Below are 19,197 nucleotides of genomic sequence, written 5' to 3'. Positions count from 1 at the left end.
AGTCATGTGTGTTTGCGCCCATGTGATGGTGGGCTCTGGCATATTCTGCAGGTTGCCTTCCTTGTTGTTTTGGTTTTGACTGAAGCCTCGTTCACATACGTCGCCACTCGCCCATCTCTGAGCGACAACTGTCAATGAATGTGAATGTGTTCTAGCGGAATGTGGCCAGGACAGGCCATGCGATGTGGGCGGGGACGGAGATAAAATAAGTTTAATTTTCTGCGATGCGAGTGAAGCGAGTACCAATCGGAATGTAGAATAGAGATGATTGACAGTTGACGTCAACAGAGAGTTCCACACAGAGTTGCGGCAGTGAATTTTTTTTGCCAGCGAGTAGAATTAGGGGTAGGCACGGGGGACGCCTTGCCATGGCGACGGGGGAAAACAGAACGTTGATGAGCCAAACCAGCCGCGAGGATTTCCCCTTATAATAAGCGCTGCTGCCCTCCTGTTTAGGCCTATCATTAGAGCCGCTAGTTAAGTCCATTTGCCTTGATGAAATAATTTTGGGCGATTATTGAGACTATGGCGGCCTAAATTAGACTATGGCGGTGCGCCATAGTCTCGTCAATGTGTGGGAAACACTGCATATATATATATATATATATATATATATATATATAGGAGGTCATTTTCTTGGCTGCTTGCATCTGTTATATGTCATACATGAAGATGACCTAACAAACATAACCATTAGCACACTTGCCCACTTCACTTCACACACTTTTTCATTATAATTCCTGTTCATTTTATAGTTGTGTCTGTGTAAGCACATACATATCTCAAGCTGCTCATGCAGCAGGAATGCTAACAGTAATATTCCTTGACAGAGGACGCCTGACCCAACAAGCCTGACCTTTAATGCTAAAAGCACTGCACTCATCCAAGAGGAACATGATAAAAAGGGCCAGTCTGGTTTATCTGGACTTAGACGCCACTGGTGATACAAATCTTGGAGGTACTTATCAAATATCATATGGCTGAGGGTGCTGTCATAGTACCTGTAGAACAGCCCTTTCTCTTACACATTAGAAGTGGCTCCTCATATCAAAGCGACTGCTCTGTACACTATTTTAGCTACAGGGCTTGTATTCAAAATTCATCTTAAAAAAGGTCAAATACAAAGGGCAGAATCGAGTTTACAGTCGTGTTTTTAAGTATTGTACATTGTTTCTCTTCAAGACAAAATGTCACAGCATTAGCTAAAAAAAGGCCCTTACAATGGATTCTGTATTAATGTAGGATTAAAGGCAAAGTGGCAAGCTATGCTGCAGGTCGCCATGAAAAGCAATGATGGCCAAATAAAAAAAAACCGCAAACAACTAAATCCTTGAGAGAATACAACCGAGTTGAAAGACAGGAGCCTAAACTAATCAGTGGTACATTAAAGGAAAACACCACCGCATTTCCATACTGAACTATGTTCTGCTCTGATCTTAGACGAGGTGATACATACCTCCCTCTCCTCTGTGCGTGCACTCAATGGCTCTTGCGCGCACTCCGCGCAGCGCTAATTTGCTAGCCTGTAGCGTGTCCCAGTATATTCCTTAGGATCCAAAGGGGGGTGAAGTTAGAAGCCACCAAGCACTTCCACGTTGTCCCTATTTAAATACGGTTACGTGAGTAGTTACACGACACAAGTTTGGTTACACAAAATGAAACATGCCAATTTTTCTAAGCGATAACAAGGATAACTAGATAGTATGGCGGAATAACAACTGGAAGCACTTCGACGTCGGCGCAGTAATATCATCACTCAAAACATGACGGGACTATATACCTTCTGCTTGTTTTCACAACCCTGTACGATGCACGTTATAACCATGATGTTTGATTGTTCACAAACTATCTTACTACAACCTGATGCTTCCTCAACTGTGCACAAACTACTACAGGTAGTGCAGGCGACGGCATGCAGGTCACGTAGGTTCTATTGACGGAAGTAAGAGGGGGAGCGGAGTGATGATATTACTGCGCCGACGTCGAAGTGCTTCCAGTTGTTATTCCGCCATACTATATAGTTATCCTTGTTATCCGCTTAGAAAAATTGGCATGTTTCATTTTGTGTAACCAAACTTGGGTCGTGTAACTACTCACGTAACCGTATTTAAATAGGGACAACGTGGAAGTGCTTGGTCGCTTCTAACTTCACCCCCCTTTGGATCCTAAGGAATATACTGGGACAAGCTACATGCTAGCAAATTAGCGCTACGCGGAGTGCGCGCAAGAGCCATTGAGTGCACGCACAGAGGAGAGGGAGGTATGTATCACCTCGTCTAAGATCAGAGCAGAACATAGTTCAGTATGGAAATGCGGTGGTGTTTTCCTTTAAACCTTAGCAGCATAAATATGCTGTCATCATCTTCTGTTGTAAATCTAGATACTACATTTTTCTCCTGAGTTCATTGCTTCCTTTGCTTAGTGAGGAATAGTGTTTGTACATGCAGACTCAAAATCTGGAGGTATATGGACAAAGTGAAGCAGACCATGGCATTGTGTAATTCCATTCCTCGTCTAGTGGCTTGTGGCTGCAATGACAGCACACACACACACAGAAAAAAACGTTGGTGTGTATTTTATTACTTTCTGTAATAAATAAATAATATGTACTGTTGAATCCCTGTAACGAACCTATGGTGGCGTATATTATATAGCGTGGAGACATATATTGTGTAATGAATGAGTAGCAGCACAGTGACCGCTGACTGAGGAACGTGCAGCTGGACCTCGTCACTACAAAATAATATTATGTTGAGCCAAGGGCAACGACATACGAAGTAGCAGCCAACATCCCACTCCAACATTGACAACCATTGCGTCAGAAGCGAGACCAACCAGGTCGTTGGTTAATGTAAACGTCAGAAGCAGAGGAAGACAGTCAATTGGTGTCCAATAGATCCCACCAGAGATCCCACCACACAGCCCAACTCAATGCATACTTAATGCATTTGGAAGAGGCGTACAAGATGACAGCAGCTATGGATTTTAATTTCCAGGGGCTACAAACAGACCACCACAGCCCTACAACCTAGCAGGGTTAATCTCATGAAGCTATAAATGTGGACCATGCAAGCTTTACTACTACCCAAGTATTAGGTTCACGTGGAATACCATCAAAAGAATGGCCATGCTGTGTGTTAGACCCAAAAGAAGCTTATGCAGGCCTGTTGCCAGCACTAGAGTTTGTACCAACATTTCCCTGTTGTTTACACTGCGGATATCAACTTAATGCAGCTATCTTTCAATACATGATTCCAAATACAATGGTCACAATAAAATACAGGGCATAAATATTTCTCATCATATTCAAGGCATTTCCATGAATGCATCATCTCCTTACCTGACCCGATTGTTGCAAAACTTGGTGAACTGCGGCTGATTGAGGTATATCAGTCGGGCATCTTCTTGATCAGCTAAGGATGGCTTTTCTGTCATGTCCTCTGTTTTTTCATATCCTGCAATGGTGGGAGGGGAAAAAAAGACATTCTATAAGAAACAAAATCCACTTTGAGCACAAACAAATTAAGATGAAAAGGTGATTGAAGTGTTTGAGTTGACGCATGTCAGAAAGTCCCCAAAGGACGTCTTTGGAGTCTGGAAAAGGTAAATCAGTGATTTCAACACTCACAAGTGAAAACTATAAAGACCACAGTTGACCATGGCTTAAGATGCCTTAGATATACGATTCTGGTTCTGTGGTGGATTTTGACCTTAAAATCTCATTGGAATAGTTTTGAAAAGACAGAGTGTCAAACTGCATTACAACACCTTTATCATATTGTGTATATGAATGCACAAAAATGTATTAGTCATTGTAGTAGGCTACAATTATTGCAGCCTAAACAATTCCTTGAAAGACATTTGTAATTCTCTGTATGACACTCATCAGGAGCATTATTATAAATCTAGTGTAACACTCACATTAGTGTGAGGGTGTGATTTATTGGGGATTGCCAAATGACATATCACTGCCAATACTTCAGAGTAAGACAGAACACATTTATTTTTAGGAGCCATAGTGTGAATACTTTAGAGAAACTTCCTCACTTGAACTTTTCATTTGTTGCTGGATATGTGTTAAAGCCGTGGATTTCCTGTCAAGACTGACATTCTGCTGACAAGAACAGATACCTGAGGATCAGCTACAGTAATGTGCCGTCTTACAACTACAATATACTAGAGGAACAATACAGGCAAGGCTTTGATCCAACTGTATTTTTCAAATACGGATTAGTTCAACATTGATACCTAGTACCACTAAAAGTCCAAAACCAAATAGATAAAAGTACAGCTTACGTAATTAATTACTTACTCAAATATTCTACCTTATTGACCATTAAATGAAAAATAATTGCCAGAGGCCATCATTCACTGCCTGTAAAAACAATTTTCTCTCCGTCTCTAGAAGAATCAGCACTGCTCTGCTCCCACTAGGTTCAACAAGGTGGGATGGAGTAATGCTATATCGCCATATCAAATGATGGCTGCATGTGGGTCGTAGAGATGCTTATGTATGTACAATTTTTTCCTGTTTGTTCCCAAATATTTTTGTATTTTTGTATTAACAAGAGGCGTTTCTGTGTCTTACACTGCCTTGGGTCTAAAAAGGTCTACAACATCACAGATGGACAGTTAACATGCATGCCTTCCATGCTGGAGACAGTTGCTGCGTCATGAAAAAGGATGTCTAGGGATGGTACGGGAATATCTCAAGCCTCTAGCTTGCTTGCTGCAGTGCGGGGAAGCAGGAATGAAACACCAAGAGTTTCTGTATCGACTCACAAAGAAGTCCAACCTGTATATCCAGTGTACTGGAGTTTAACACATGTATGATTTCCTCCTTATTCACTGGTAAGGCTTTGATCATCCCTCAGAAATGTGAACACATATATTTATTACCATTTCAGCTATTCATAAATAAATAGCATTAAAGAGACATACACCACAGCTCCAACTCCAGCTGGTAATGAAAAATGCTTAAAACGAATAAGGCACAGGCAAATATTACCAGGTCATTTTTATTTTTATTTTTATTATTATTATTATTATTATTATTATTATTATTATGTTCAGGTAAAGGGTCAGTCTTTAGATTTAACTGTTCAGGAAGTTATTTTGCCAGTTTGGCATTACCATGATTGAAAGTAGAACTGCAACGATAAGTTAATTTAAAATAAGTAAATGAACCGATTAGTCGATGGACAGAAAAAATAATCCTTTCAGTCATTACAGTATAAATAGGGAAACACTTTTTACACAATTTCAGCTACCAGGTAGTCAAAAAGCTGAATTTACTGCTTAATTTTCTTATATATAAAAGTAAAACGAATGGGTTACTGGTCAGACAGAATAAGACACTTGAAACATCACATAAGGACATGCAAAATTGTCATTGCTTTTTTCAGTATTTTTAGACATTTCATAGATTAAACAACTAATCAATAATGAAGATAATCACTAATTTGCACTCCAGGCATTTTGATACTGACTTCTGTTTCAGTGCACATGTTGGAAAACTTGGTACTTGGTACTTCAGGTTGTTCTGCCAACCTGAAGTACCATTTGAAGCTGAAATACATTACACAAATCAAAGATTCCTGAGGTTCACATTTCCCTACCCTTGTGTTTTAATCGATACGTCTAGATTAGTGCCCTGAGCACTGCTGTAAAACTCTTAAGTCAACATATTCCCCAGACTCTCAAGTTGCATGCATGTGATCCGGTGGGTGTTTCATGGCCTTCGCCAGCATGCAGTAGTAGTGGTGTTAGGGGTTATGAGGTAAGGGCAGGAATAGCATAGCTTTCACAACTACAGACAAATGCTTGAGTTTAAAATGGAAACAAGGGCCACACTGGGGCATGGAGGGAGGGGGACGCAAGTGAGGGAAGACGGCTGCTTGAAATATCAACAACAACAAAACACAGTCATGCGGTACTGTAACCAGATACTCATACCGGAAATGCCCAAGTGGTAATCCGCGTGCCGTCCCTCTGCCTACAGTATTTCTTTCAAGTCATGTCAAGAGGAAACAAAAGTCTACAAAGTCATAGCTGTAACTTTCTCTGCCCTGTTTTCCCTCTCTCATGCTCACCTTACTTGGCACTTCCTGACTCTTGTTACACAAACCCTGAATCTTAAATTACAGGTCTTGTTATTTTAATGATGCACTTGGCTTTGCATAGAGGATTACTGGAGAAGTGACTGCCAAGCCTCCCTTCTTCCCACAATCATCTCCTGATAGTTTCTCTCTTTAACACGCGCCTCCAGGGCTAAAAATAACTGGCCCCCTGTAGTCATCTGGTCACTGAAGGAAACATGGGTTGGCCATCCCGGGCCTGTTATGCAAGATGTCAGATCAGCATAGGTGGTTTATTGGATTAGCTTGGTGGCAAAAGGGTGCGTGGATCAAGGCAGGAGATTAAAGAGACGTGCCTAGTGCTTAAATCGGCAAACATCCTGCACTGATGATGTAGTCAACTAGTGATTCCTTGGAAGGAAATTACAGTTGTTGTTTTTTGTACAGTGGGAACATGATGGTCTATAAAGTAGGACAGTGGTTCATTGTTTTTATGTTTTAAGTAAATTCAAGATATAAGAAAACACACCAATCAATTTGAAAAAAACACATTTTCACATTTCTGAAGAGTGGCCAAGTGTTACCACAGTAAAACATTATATTCCTGAAGAGTTCATCCCTTCTTTGAGGTTGTAAAACATAATCTCAATTTTGTGTGAGATTCTAATCTTTTTTCCCAGCAGTAATAAATGCCCAGTGTTCAAGTGATAGTCAAGCCTCAATAATAATCATTGTATGCCAAAGTGAGAACTCAGATTGTACATCAATTGACAAAGTCTGAAACAAAATAAGCCAAGAAACAAAATCTTTCAGAAGCTTGGGTGATGAAGGAATTTGTGTCTACCATGACAAATGAACAGGGGAAGCTGGCTACTGCAGCATAAGGTCTATGTGAAATAGCCGGCTACAGGAGCTGGCTGAGCAGCTGTGATTGATGTTGGGGCTCTGCGTTCTGAACGAGCCCTCGCAGTAGGAGCCTGTGTGCTGTGGTAGGCCAGGTGCTGCAATGCACCAGTTGCAGCTGGTACCGCTACTGCTTAACTTACTTTTGCTCTCTCCTCTGACAGCATTGTATAAAAGGGGTTATATACAACGTTAAAGTAAAACCTGCACACAACATAAACTGTTGGATTATGTTGAACATACAAATGATCTGTTTTAACTGTATAGTATAGCATCACTGATATCTCTTTCCTTCTTTTCATCGACATTACATAGCCAGCCTTGTTACAAGCATAACTCACCTAATCTTACGTCATATCAACACTTGCCGACTCAACCTCCCAGCACCTATAAAACATTATAGTAAACTGGTATGGTTATAAATATTTAAAATATTTAAATATTTTTTTAATGACACTTTGAAAAATTGACTCTTTATCTTTTTATGAATTTGATAATGCAGCAGTTTGAATAAGTGTGTAACAGTGTCCATATGTCGAATACTGAACTTGTTTGGATCCATTTCTGTTGAATATGCACTTATTGCATTTATTGATATGGCAATGCGGTCTCTCGTGTTTTCAATCTAATGTGTAATGTTGTGTCATTCTGACTGCAGCCAGTTGATAGCAGAATTACTCAACAGTCTTATGAGTTGCTAGTTCGGAGTCATATTTCTTAAGTATACAAAGTCAACCTGATCTCCTGGTTTCTGCTACAGCTGCTATTCTTGCACACCTGATCCAATTAAAAGGCGACACGTTGAACACTTTAATTGAATTAGAAGAGAAAAAGTGAAGCTTCATGTACAACCCGACTGTAAATGTGGCCTTCACCAAATTTAAAAGTAGCACACAAAGCCGGCCCTGACACCTGATGAGGGGTGGAGGAGATACCATAATGGAAAGAACAGTTCACCGACTTCCCCTCTACACGCTTAATAGGATCTACCTCCCCCTTATTCCGCTCATTTCCTTAGTTTCTAACACAGTATGTGGATAATGTACTCAGCCACTACCACAGATGTCTCAGTGGGAACTGCTCTTAATATTCCCTGGTGGACACTGTGCATTTTTCCAGCACTAATTTCATTAACTGCAGGCGTGTCACAGCTCAACTACCCTGACATCAATAAAGAGAGCAAGAATGGGAAACTGGGCAGATACTCACTGCAAACATGATTCTTAATCTGCGTTATATTAGGCTTCATAACAACACCTTTCATCTTTTAATGGAGCCACTAAATTACCCATACTAGCTGGCTGTATAAAACAATGTAAGAGTCATAACAAGGAGCCAAATAAAGCTCAATAAGAGTAGAGAGCAGTAGCACACAGCTCTGGAGGGGAAGCCTCTAGAGGAAGGATCAATGCCATCAAGTGTCGTAATGAGTTTGGATGCAGGCCAGATGTCAGGATTATTGCTTGTGTCAGCCAACAGACAGACGGGTGGAACAATAGTCACAAGGGGGCACGTATTTTGGAGACGGAGCCCAATGGGAAAAACTGGGCCCAGCATGCTTTGGCATTGGCCATGGTATGCTGGTCTTTCCCCAGTCTATTTATCTCTTGCTCAATGATGTAGGCCATCGGCATGGAAAATCCCTTCTGTGATGCCTGAGAGATTTTAGACAAGATACTTAAATTATGTCAATTAGACGAGAACACTTTTTATTCCTCTATCATAAATTCTAATTTGTATATATTTACACATTGTTACAATATAGTTTCAAAAACAAATAACCAAACTTAACACACTTGAATTTGAGAGAAATCACAATAACTCTATATTCTGAAGAAACAACATCCCTCAATACTCATATAGTGTTCATAAATAAAATCGGTTAAAGACAAAAGTATCCTTTGCAGATATATTATATCCTGAGTGATAACATATCAGCAGAAGTGGCGGGGGTGGAAAATTATTACTGCCATGACTGTCAACACAAGCAAGATTAAACGCACCTAATAGCAGTAACAACAGGAACAATGATATCCTGGCATATGACTGAGCACAGCAGGTCATGACACTCAGAGTTAAATATTAAAGAATATAATAAACAATAATTGAATATGCATCCCCAAGATGCTAGTAGTATATTGGCTCCCTATTGTCACAGTAACGGTACTAATCCTTACAATCCTTACAGCTGATCCTTTTTTTTTTTTGTCTGTTGTTTTTTTTTTTTTAAGAAAACGTATCTTATTCTGGCTACTCATGTTTGACCTCAAATAAAGCTTATATAAAGAATCATAAAAGATATCATGTCAAATGCTGGCAGCATTTTACAACTTCATTGGTCACCTACGATGTCTATGATTACACAGTGATGAGTCAGTTGGCTCCATGACTAAGCCTTGAGATTTTTCAAAGAGGCCCATGATGAATCACCAGGGGTATAACATCCATCTACAGGCATATCAAATTGTAAAAAAGCTTTTTGTTCTCCAAGAAACAGGTCCATGCAGATTCCAGTCTAACTGTTGAGGTACCGAACGAGCAAGAGAGCCCAAGAAAGTTGTAGGCTGGTCAATATAGTTTAGATTTGGAGGCACATGACATGGCCACAACTCGGTTCCCACACGATTAATTCAATAATACCAAGGTGGGAGGGGCAGGCAGCTTGGAGCTACTGATATTGATCTAACACGAGCAAATGAATGGCAGCCAAATCCCAGTCAAGAGGCTTTGGGAAGAAAAACTGCATCAAATACCCTGAAAACAGACAATGCATTGGAGTGATGTGTTACTTGGTTCCTGTACCAATGTTTACTCACATAAACCACCAAAATGAAGAAGTAAGACAGAAAGGCGAGGTGTTATATGGGTTCAGCATTGCCAGTCTGCATTGTTCACCTTAACCTGAGGCTATCAACCATTGTTATTAGGGTCAAATTAGTAACAAATCCCTGGGCTTTGGGATTTCTCAACCCACTGAGCGTAATGTCCCATTTATATCTGCTCATCACCTGATCTCTACATGATTCATTTATGCCAGATAAATATTTTAGTAGACAGAGCAGCCACAGTCTATTCAGGGAAATCAGCCCCCCCACCCCCCACCTCCCACCTCATCTCCAACCATTTTTGAATAGGGAGAAAATAGCTGAAGGAGGATACAGATACTGCCCCAATCTAAGCAACAGTAACATCCATAAGTCGCTTATCAGATCACAATGCTGTAACCAGTACTCACAACAACAGGGCAGCCGCAATATTAATCCCCATCCCTGCCCAGCTCCGTCTGGCTTCCCATAGGCTCAGATGGGCTACAGTGGACGGACAGTCCACGGACAACACAGGCAGCTGGGGCTTGCTGTGACATCACAGGGATGGCCAGGATTAGTTTAGCAACAGATCTAGAGGGACAGAAACCTTTCCACTGTGTGCGACTTTATGAATGGTAAAAGGGAAGGGCTTAAGGCTGTGAAGGCCTCAGGAGCCTGTTGCATTGGTCCTGCTGTACTGGTCCTGTGTGTGTTTTGTAGGTAGCTTTGCTGGGTGAAGCTGAGGGGTCATCAACCTAACTGGGAACAACCAAGCCAGTTTTTCCAGGTTATTAAATGGCACCTTCCCAAACGCTAGTGTGACATCATGACAATATGCACCCCACAGTAACCACTGCATTATTGCATGTCCCTACACCATTCATTTTGACTTCCACGCCTCATTGTTCTTTTACTTTTGTACATTTTCTGTGTCTCATCTTTTTTGCAGCCCACAAGCCTGACGGAAGTATAAACGGGAAATAGACCTTGTGAATAGTCAGGTTCCTCTACAGCTGTCGTCCTCGGTAGTGCTGGGAAAAAAGTCAATTAATCCATTACACAACCGACCGAAAATTAATGAACAACAAATCCATCCATCCATTATCTGTAACCGCTTGTCGTACACAGGGTCATGGGGGGGCTGGAATAGATCCCAGCTGACATTGGGCAAAGGCAGGGAACACCCTGGACAAGTCGACAGCCTTGGACAACAAATGTGGCAGTGAAAAGTTAAAAGATCACCAAAATTATGAGAAATCATCCTGAATCCAAGAATGTCTGTAGGATAATATAAAGGCAAACAATCCATTAGTTGTTTATTGTGTATTATCCACTATTTCTTTTTTTTTTTTGACAAAAAAGATAAGTTTATTGTTTCGTAATTATTTTAAGGACTGCTTGAGAATGAGATAACAATATTGTTTAGTGTCTGACAGGTTTACCAAGATTAGATTATTTTACGATACAATAAAACTAGTTTTAAGAGTTTTAGGCATAAGAAACATGAAATGTTAACATCTTCCTATGTTTAACCAAGACTCCCCTGAAGATAAAGGATAACACTGGCAGTTTATTCACACTGCTTAAATTACATTATGTCAATGTTAACTGTTGGAGCAGAATTTTCAGGTGATAATATTGAAGGTGAAGATCACCTCATGTCTCTCTACCAACAGTAAACATATTTTATTCTTCGTTCATGAAGGCTACCTAGCCATAACCAAGTACCTTTAGTTGCCTAAACTTGAACATACCTTAACTCCAGTGGTGGTTACATTTTTTTTTGGTTAACCCATTTTATTGAAGTTCTATTTTGCATGAGTGTGCAATGTGCAGCTCTACTTAGTAGGGAAATCCAATAAAACTCAGTATTGCGATACTTATTGATGAAGACAAACAATAAATAGTACATTGAAATTGGGGGAAAACCTGATTTGGACAACTGTACTAATTTCTTCTGTAAAAATAGCTGTAATATCCAAATGGCTGAGCAATGACAATAAATCCATCCCAGTATTTCAGTGATGCTCACTGACCTGATGTGACATGTTGGTAACATGTTAGCTAAGCAGGAAAAAACTGGCACCTCCCTCATCCAGAACAGCAGAGTAAGTAACACATGTGCACAACACACAACCAGATACTTTTAGCTCTATGATGGGCATAATAATCCTTCTGCATTTATATTGCATTAATGTATTCAGACTGTATCTATTAATGACATGATCAATTCTACAACTGCTTTTGCTGCAGGACCAAGTGCAATCATGAAAGAGATGGAAGCATTATTGTTTTGTTTACACAATCATCTAAAGAATATGAGCTGTAAATGTTAAACAGTGCAGGATTACTAGGTGGGTGATCACTAGGATGTAAAGAAATAGCATTCACAGCACAAAAATGTAGATTAAGTTCCAACTTTAAATTGTACCTGCGTCGACTGCTTTTACATTAGTCCTACAACACTAATATCCATCTAATGTCCAGAACCAGAAACTCTCAAGTATTATCTTAAGACAATAATCTCAACGGGGGTGCACTGTAACAAAGTACTGCTGTGCAGTACGGAAGTCTTCAATGTTTTTTTTAATGGAAGCAGCACCGTCACCGCCTAGTTGGACATTAAGTTGAGACAAGAACGAGGCCATAAAATACTCGAGATCTTGGAGGTCAAGGGCAGCAAGTTTTATCTTTCCAGCCATTGATAGTGTTGCTTCCCTGTCGAGTGCCTGCCAACACCTTTACATCTGACCTTGTCATCCCGCTGTCACACCATCATATTGACTATCTCCTGACACGTGCATGGCTTGCTCCATTTTCCTGCTGTGAATGTCTGTGTACATCATATAGACAAACACAGCCAGCCCAGAAACAAGACATACATTTTATTTATTTTAACATGACGGCCTCTTACTCAGCATCTAATCCTGCTTTCATGAAATATTTGACGTTTGGGAACAGGAGGTCAAAACGGAGTTACTGTTCATCTTATGAGCTGATGGCTGGGCTGAGGCGAATGGAGGATTTATCTCCTTTGGAGCATCTGCTTGAAGGTAAATAAGGATCAATCTTAGAAACATCACTGACAAACTCCAGCTGACCTGCAGATCAGAGGTTATAATACATTTCAGAAAATGAATAGTTTAAGGACTCGAATTTAGGGATTTCTAACTACTACAGCCAAATTATATATATATATATATATATATATATATATATATATATATATATATATATATATAAATAATTTGTACGATACAGTTGATATCATACATTACAAAATGTAGAAAGATTGTCCAAAAAAATGACATTAAAAATGTAAGAAAATTAATAATCGATTATAGACTTGACTGCATCAATGCAGAATCGTTCAACAAAGCATTGCGATGCTTCATAGAATTAATACCTTCCGCCATCTCTACCCTAAATAGGACAATGCAGTGTCTTGTTAAAGGGCAATCCTCCTGACACTGTCTGCAAATATCTCACTCATCAGCTCATAGGTCTTCATTGTCTCAGGTCAATAGAACGACATATGAGCAAACATCAGAATAAGGCCTGTGTCCCAGCATCCGTCTCTATGTGGACACATGAGCATTTTCATATCTCCACCTCCTCAACTGCCACATGCCTTGCAGAAAGAGGAAAATCATTGAGGTGAAGGAAATTGAGTATCTGTAGAAACACATATTAGACTTGCTGCAGGTTAGTGATGGAAGCAGGACATTAAGTGGAAAATGGACAGAGGAGACGTCCCATGCCGACACATAGAGTAGAGAAGCCCGAGGGACTTGATACACTCCAGCGGCCCCAGACAGGGGATTTAGTGGCGTGTTGGGCTTTTGTGCCACATTATTATCAGCCAGTGATCCGCCAGGCACATGGGCAGCTCTCGATCCCTTCAGCAGGGTGCAGTCTATCCCCCTCCAGTCTCCCTCCCCATGCTGTTCCCACTATTCAGAGAAACTGAGGCTTAGCTGGGGTTATTGAAATGCTACGGGGGAACATCCTTCACTTACACATGAAAAAAATCTTGAGAATGACAGAAAGTTAGAAATATAATGTTGAAAGAAGAAGCTGACGACTTTGTGTCTTTCAAAAACAGTATGTGGGCAACCAGATGCTGAAGAGGACCTTCTATCATGTGAATTTGATAGATTATTCCTTATAGGACAGGCTTACCTGCCTATGTTCACATTTAGTGTCAATTGTAAGAGGGGATTTGGTTCGTCTGCAGAATACAAGCTAAATAGGATTTTTCTTGTTACCTGCCTAGTCCTAACTTTTGTGGCTTCTGTCAATCAACTATACCATCTTGACAGTGGCAGCTGGTATTAAACACTTTCACGCCTATCATAGAAAATATGATCAGAAAGTTCAATATCTAAAAAGCGCTCGCCTGTCAAGGCAGGTTCAAACATTAAACGTGCTGCTGGTAGCTACTGATGCCACCTGTATCCCATGTGCCCTAGATAAGGCTATTTTGGCAACACATGCAGGCACCGGCTGGCAGTGGTATTGGATGTTTCCACAGTACAGCAGTGAAGAGTGACAAGGAGAGGAGCGGCACGTGGTGGGCCATACTGGGGAGTGTGCTGCATGGAGAGCTGATGGAAAGGCCGCTGATGGATTAGGTGGTAAGCCTGGCAGAGGGCTGCCCTTTCTAGATGGAAGCCTGCCTGATGCAGTGTGGTGATTAAAAAATAAAACTGAAGGGTGGGGAGTGTGCTTAGGCTCTCATAAAAACAGCCCAAAGAAATGTTGTGGAAGAGATGCGTGATTGAGCAAAATACTTCACTATATATGAAGCCATGTGGTCCGAAACGTTGGTGTTGGAGCAGCTGTATAGATCTTCAACCTGGCACAGCACAGGAGGTGATTGAATCCAGTATTCAGAAAGATCCTTGTAAGAAAACATGATACGGTTTTCACTGAAGCAGGGGGATGATGGTGTATGCCATGGTGAGCCAAGAGAAATGTAAAATGGTTTACTCTTTGGAACCTAAAAAGGCAAGTGTGTGTGGTCGTTGGGGGTGACAGCAAAGCTGCTGCAAAATTAATGTTTGCTCCTGTGACTGCAGCAGACACATTATTCAACAGTTCTCTATGGTATCTATATCAGTATTTCATTACTGTGATTTCTTCCAGGAGAGTGCATGGGGTCTTCAGTGGTGTAACACTAGGTGTTCCGTTGTGGTGTACAGGATGACAAATTGCTTTTAATTACCAACTCTTCAGTGGCTTTTTAAAACCACAAAAGAAATCCCCAAATTCCAACCAAACACGACCACGTAAAAGAAGTGTGAGATGCACCCTGCTCACACCATTCCTAGAAAATAGGAGAGAAACTAAATTTAACAGTGCAGAAATTGGTTTTACTGACACCCGTGGATCCATTATTATCATTGGGCATTTGGGTAAAAACCACTGAATTTTAGTAGTCAGTTTTAACTATCTACCGGTATGTATTATTGCTGATCCTTCCAAACTGTTGGTCCCACAGTCATAAATCAGAAAGACAAATATTATCTCCATCTATCTTGTTCCGTCACAGATCGGGGAAAAAATAGAAATGGTGACATCAAGGCCATACGTTTACGAATATGCAGGTATGACCAATATTCACATGTGGGTACATTTTTTGGTTTATGTTGGCAATAACTCATTGATGAGTTAGAACAAGAATTGGAGTTCATCAATGTCTGTATCATAGAGATGCTCAATATTGAAATCTTCAGAAATCTGATAAGCAAGCAATTTTGGTGAATATCACCACCAATATAATTCATTCTCTGCCATTATCATGGCCCGTCTACCTTTGATGATGTATAAATATTTATTGATATTTTTCTTAATGGGCTGCACAGTGGTGTAGCACTGTATCCTCAAAGCAAGAGGGTCCCAGGTTCGATTCTCGGGTCGGGCCTAGGTTCCTTCTGTGTGGAGTTTGCATGTTCTCCCCGTGTTACGTGGGTTCTCTCCGGGTTCTCCGGGTTCCTCCCACAGTCCAAAGACATGCAGGATGGGGATAGGTTCATCGATGACTCTAAATGTCCCGTAGGTGTGAATATGAGAGTGAATGGTTGTTTTTCTCTACATGTCGGCCCTGTGATAGACTGGCGACCTGTCCAGGGTGAACCCTGCCTTCACCCATTGACAGCTGGGATCGGCTCCAGCCCCCCCACGACCCTGAATACAGGATAAGCGGTAGATGATGGATGGATGGATTTTTCTTAATGTATTGTCTAATGCTGACAATGATATATTGCCTCGAGTTACACCAAGTTTTGCTAAATCAAAATAGGAAAATAGCTCCTTTCCATCATGTTTTTCAAGATTTTAGAAGTCCCCACAAACATATTTCAGAACTGACTAAGTATTGTCAAAGAAAGAAAAAATGTGAATGGTATGGAATTTGTAATTCATGAATGAATCAATGGTGCATTATATAATGGTTAATAATAAGTTGACCAATATGCTGTTCACGATAACTTCAGGGTGTCACAGATTGGTCTTAGTTTTGTGCTCCTCCACAGCAGCAGCAGACTGGTTTGTTTAATTGAGTCAGATATCTCTTTAAAAATGCATTACGCAGTCTTAGCTACTTGGATGAAAGACCTAAATCAGGAATACTTCCTGTATGAACACATACTCAACTAGAGACCATCTTGTGATGGGATCATACTACCACACCGTTAAATCGAGCCAGGGACGAGTCAGAATCAGAATCAGCTTTAAAGGCCAAGTAAGTGTAAAAACATACAAGAATTTGACTAATAATTCAATATAATCACAAGATTGACATTATTGATGCAAATTCTACAATCAGCATTCAATATACTGTAAGGAACAGCTAAAACTGAGACTACAAAGCTGAAAAAATGTAAACATAAACATGTGACCAGTGGCCCCTTCCCCACTTCCAACCCCAGTATTTCTGGCACCCTTGTTTGGACCACACCCATCTTAGAATTCAGCCTTCATTTTAATCTCAACTACAGACCAGTACAGTTTTGTGACTGCATCTTGGACTGTTGTGATGCTAATATTACCACGGACACAGACAGACAGACAGACAGACAGACAGACAGACAGACAGACAAAGTGCTGCAGTAGTTCCCGCTACAGTTGGTGTCTCCAGGACCACATTATGCCATGATGACACACAAAGACTCACAAAGGGAAAACAATAGCCGCATGCTGTCACAGCTGGTAACCACTTAAGTGTCTCATACAGTGAAGTAACTGCACTACCAGAGGTAAATGAGATGGCACACTGTGCATTATTAGAGACATTCTTTAATAGCTCAAAACTTAGCAACTTATCAAGAAGTATAGAAAATACAAATGAGAGGAAGTTCTTTTTAATTCACTTTAAGAGGCTAGACTGCATGCATTAGTCACAGTAATAACTCAGATCGAGATATATGTCTGTGTCTACAGTTATAAATCAAATCTAAGCAAGCACAAATCAAACCACCACAGTTCTACCAGGAGAAACATAAAACTGCAGTCAGTACCATAAATAATAACAATACAATGTTATTGATCCCCTGCGGATAAAATCTGGCCCAGTCCAGAGATGTCAGAGGTCAGGGTGAGCCACAAATAAGTGATGGGAGGAATTTTAAAAGGGAGGAAGCACTACAGGACTGTGCATCTGCAGCTAATAAGCCTGTATGTGTCCAGTCTTATAGGTGATCTGGTCAGATAAACAAACAGACCTTAACACCAATAGCTGTAAAGCAGCCTTTGGAGCCCCATCTTAAACAAATCCTCTTATGAGCACCCAGATCACTTTGTAATGTGAATGTATCCGCACCCTCTTTCCCTGGTAAACACAGCTGCGATGCAGTGGAAAGTTACTGCTGCAGTGAAGGAGTGAGGGTCCCAGCTGAATTACAATGCCTGTATTATTAGACCCGCGCTACTGTAGATACCACTTGGCAGATACTTGTTTATTGCGTTGTAAGACTCGTGGCTACTAGCACTAAGCATCAACTTCTATGCTGGTCAACTCTCATACTTTCTGAGATGATGGTACTTTGGTGTGGTGGGCAGGATATACTGGAAGGGGAGGGGGGGTGTCCCAGTCTGGATGGGTGCCAGGTTTGCTGGGTCAGGTCAGGTGCAACCTAGATCACTTTAAAGAAGCCTCTGCAGACGGACGTTACGGATGAAGCGTTTTTTCTAGGAACCCCTATGTCTGATCTGCAGATATGGAGATGAAAGGAGACTCAAAATGATGTGTAAATAAGTTATGTCTCTGGTGACTTCTTCAGAGAAGTCTCGAGGCCCCGGGGTTTCCTTGACCCCTGTCGGGCCACTGTTAATCACCGCATTAGCTAGCAAGTTACTGTCCTTACTTCCACAGAGCTACCGGCCGGCCTTCTCTCGGTAACAAGGAAATAGCCGTGGACCTGAATCCCAAACATTTCTGTAACACATACAAAGAAGTGAAATTGTCTTTACATACCCTCCGACCGGGTACGAAGATCGGACACCGTTCTCTGGACGGGCGGCATCTCTCCACATAGAGCCGGGCTACGGCACCTGTCAAGCGGCCGCGGCTTGTTAGTACTGCTCCCTGTGGCTGCTGCTACTTCTTCTTCTTCTCAGCCTTCAGACAATTTTTTAAAAAAGACGGCTACAATACAACCGAGGAGCCCCTCTCATGCGGACAGTAGTGCTGCGTGTTTACCGCTAACGAGAGGTATGGACGAGTTGTAACGTTCATTTCCTTGTGGTGACAGAACCGTGCCCAGGAGCTCACGGCTTCATGGATCCCCCCGCATCCCGGTTCACACGGCGGATTATAAACCGATAGACGCCTTCGGTATTGCAGGACTGGACACGGATTTACCATAAACTGACGTGAGGGGGACGGTGCTGCTTCACATTATGGACCGTACCACCTCCAGCCGCAGCAGGAGGGGAGTATCTGAACGTAATAACTCTCATTCCAGCGCGGCGAGGAAATATATGTCGCGACAAATGTATTTTGAAGGATATTAAAACAAAGGGGCCGCAATTCAATCGGTAGGTTCAATAATGATGAATACACCGATGCGTTTTTAAATTGGCCCACAAATTGTTCGTTGGTGTGGACGCCTCCCCCTCTGCAGTAGATGTTCACAGCTCGAAGACATAACAATAGTACACTGGGTGGGAGTTGGCTCATCACAGTTTAGTCTTGTTTTTGTATAAAACATATTTATTAATGTATTGATAGTAATTTTATTGTCAGCAAGTGGCAACCCCCACCCCTTATCGAACTAACATTTATTAAATATATGCTCAAACATTAAAATATAATGTATTAGAACTTTAAACATATATAAAGTATGTATATAACATATATATATATAGACTATATTCACTAGCATTTGCTAATATCATACTAGTACTAT

The 19,197-nt window shown here is 41.1% G+C and overlaps 1 protein-coding gene across 3 annotated transcripts in view; it reads right to left on the bottom strand.

Moving 5' to 3' along the window:
• Window positions 1-18,633, bottom strand: part of atp8a1 (ATPase phospholipid transporting 8A1) — a 98,029-nt gene extending 79,396 nt beyond the window's left edge. For all 3 annotated transcript variants that reach the window (XM_084010079.1, XM_084010081.1, XM_084010080.1), the window contains exons 1-2: window positions 18,264-18,633; window positions 3,341-3,455 (exon numbers count right to left, since the gene is read on the bottom strand). In XM_084010079.1, the coding sequence (XP_083866205.1) occupies window positions 3,341-3,455; window positions 18,264-18,312 (164 nt within the window). In that variant the 5' untranslated portion in view covers window positions 18,313-18,633. The remainder of the gene's footprint in view (window positions 1-3,340; window positions 3,456-18,263) is intronic.
• Between the last annotated feature and the right edge of the window lie 564 nt (window positions 18,634-19,197).

The sequence above is a fragment of the Eutrigla gurnardus genome (genome assembly GCF_963514095.1).
Source record: "Eutrigla gurnardus genome assembly, chromosome: 5".
Lineage (NCBI taxonomy): Eukaryota > Metazoa > Chordata > Actinopteri > Perciformes > Triglidae > Eutrigla > Eutrigla gurnardus.
Note: the sequence above shows the minus strand (reverse complement) of the source record. Positions and strands in the feature narration are given on the sequence as shown.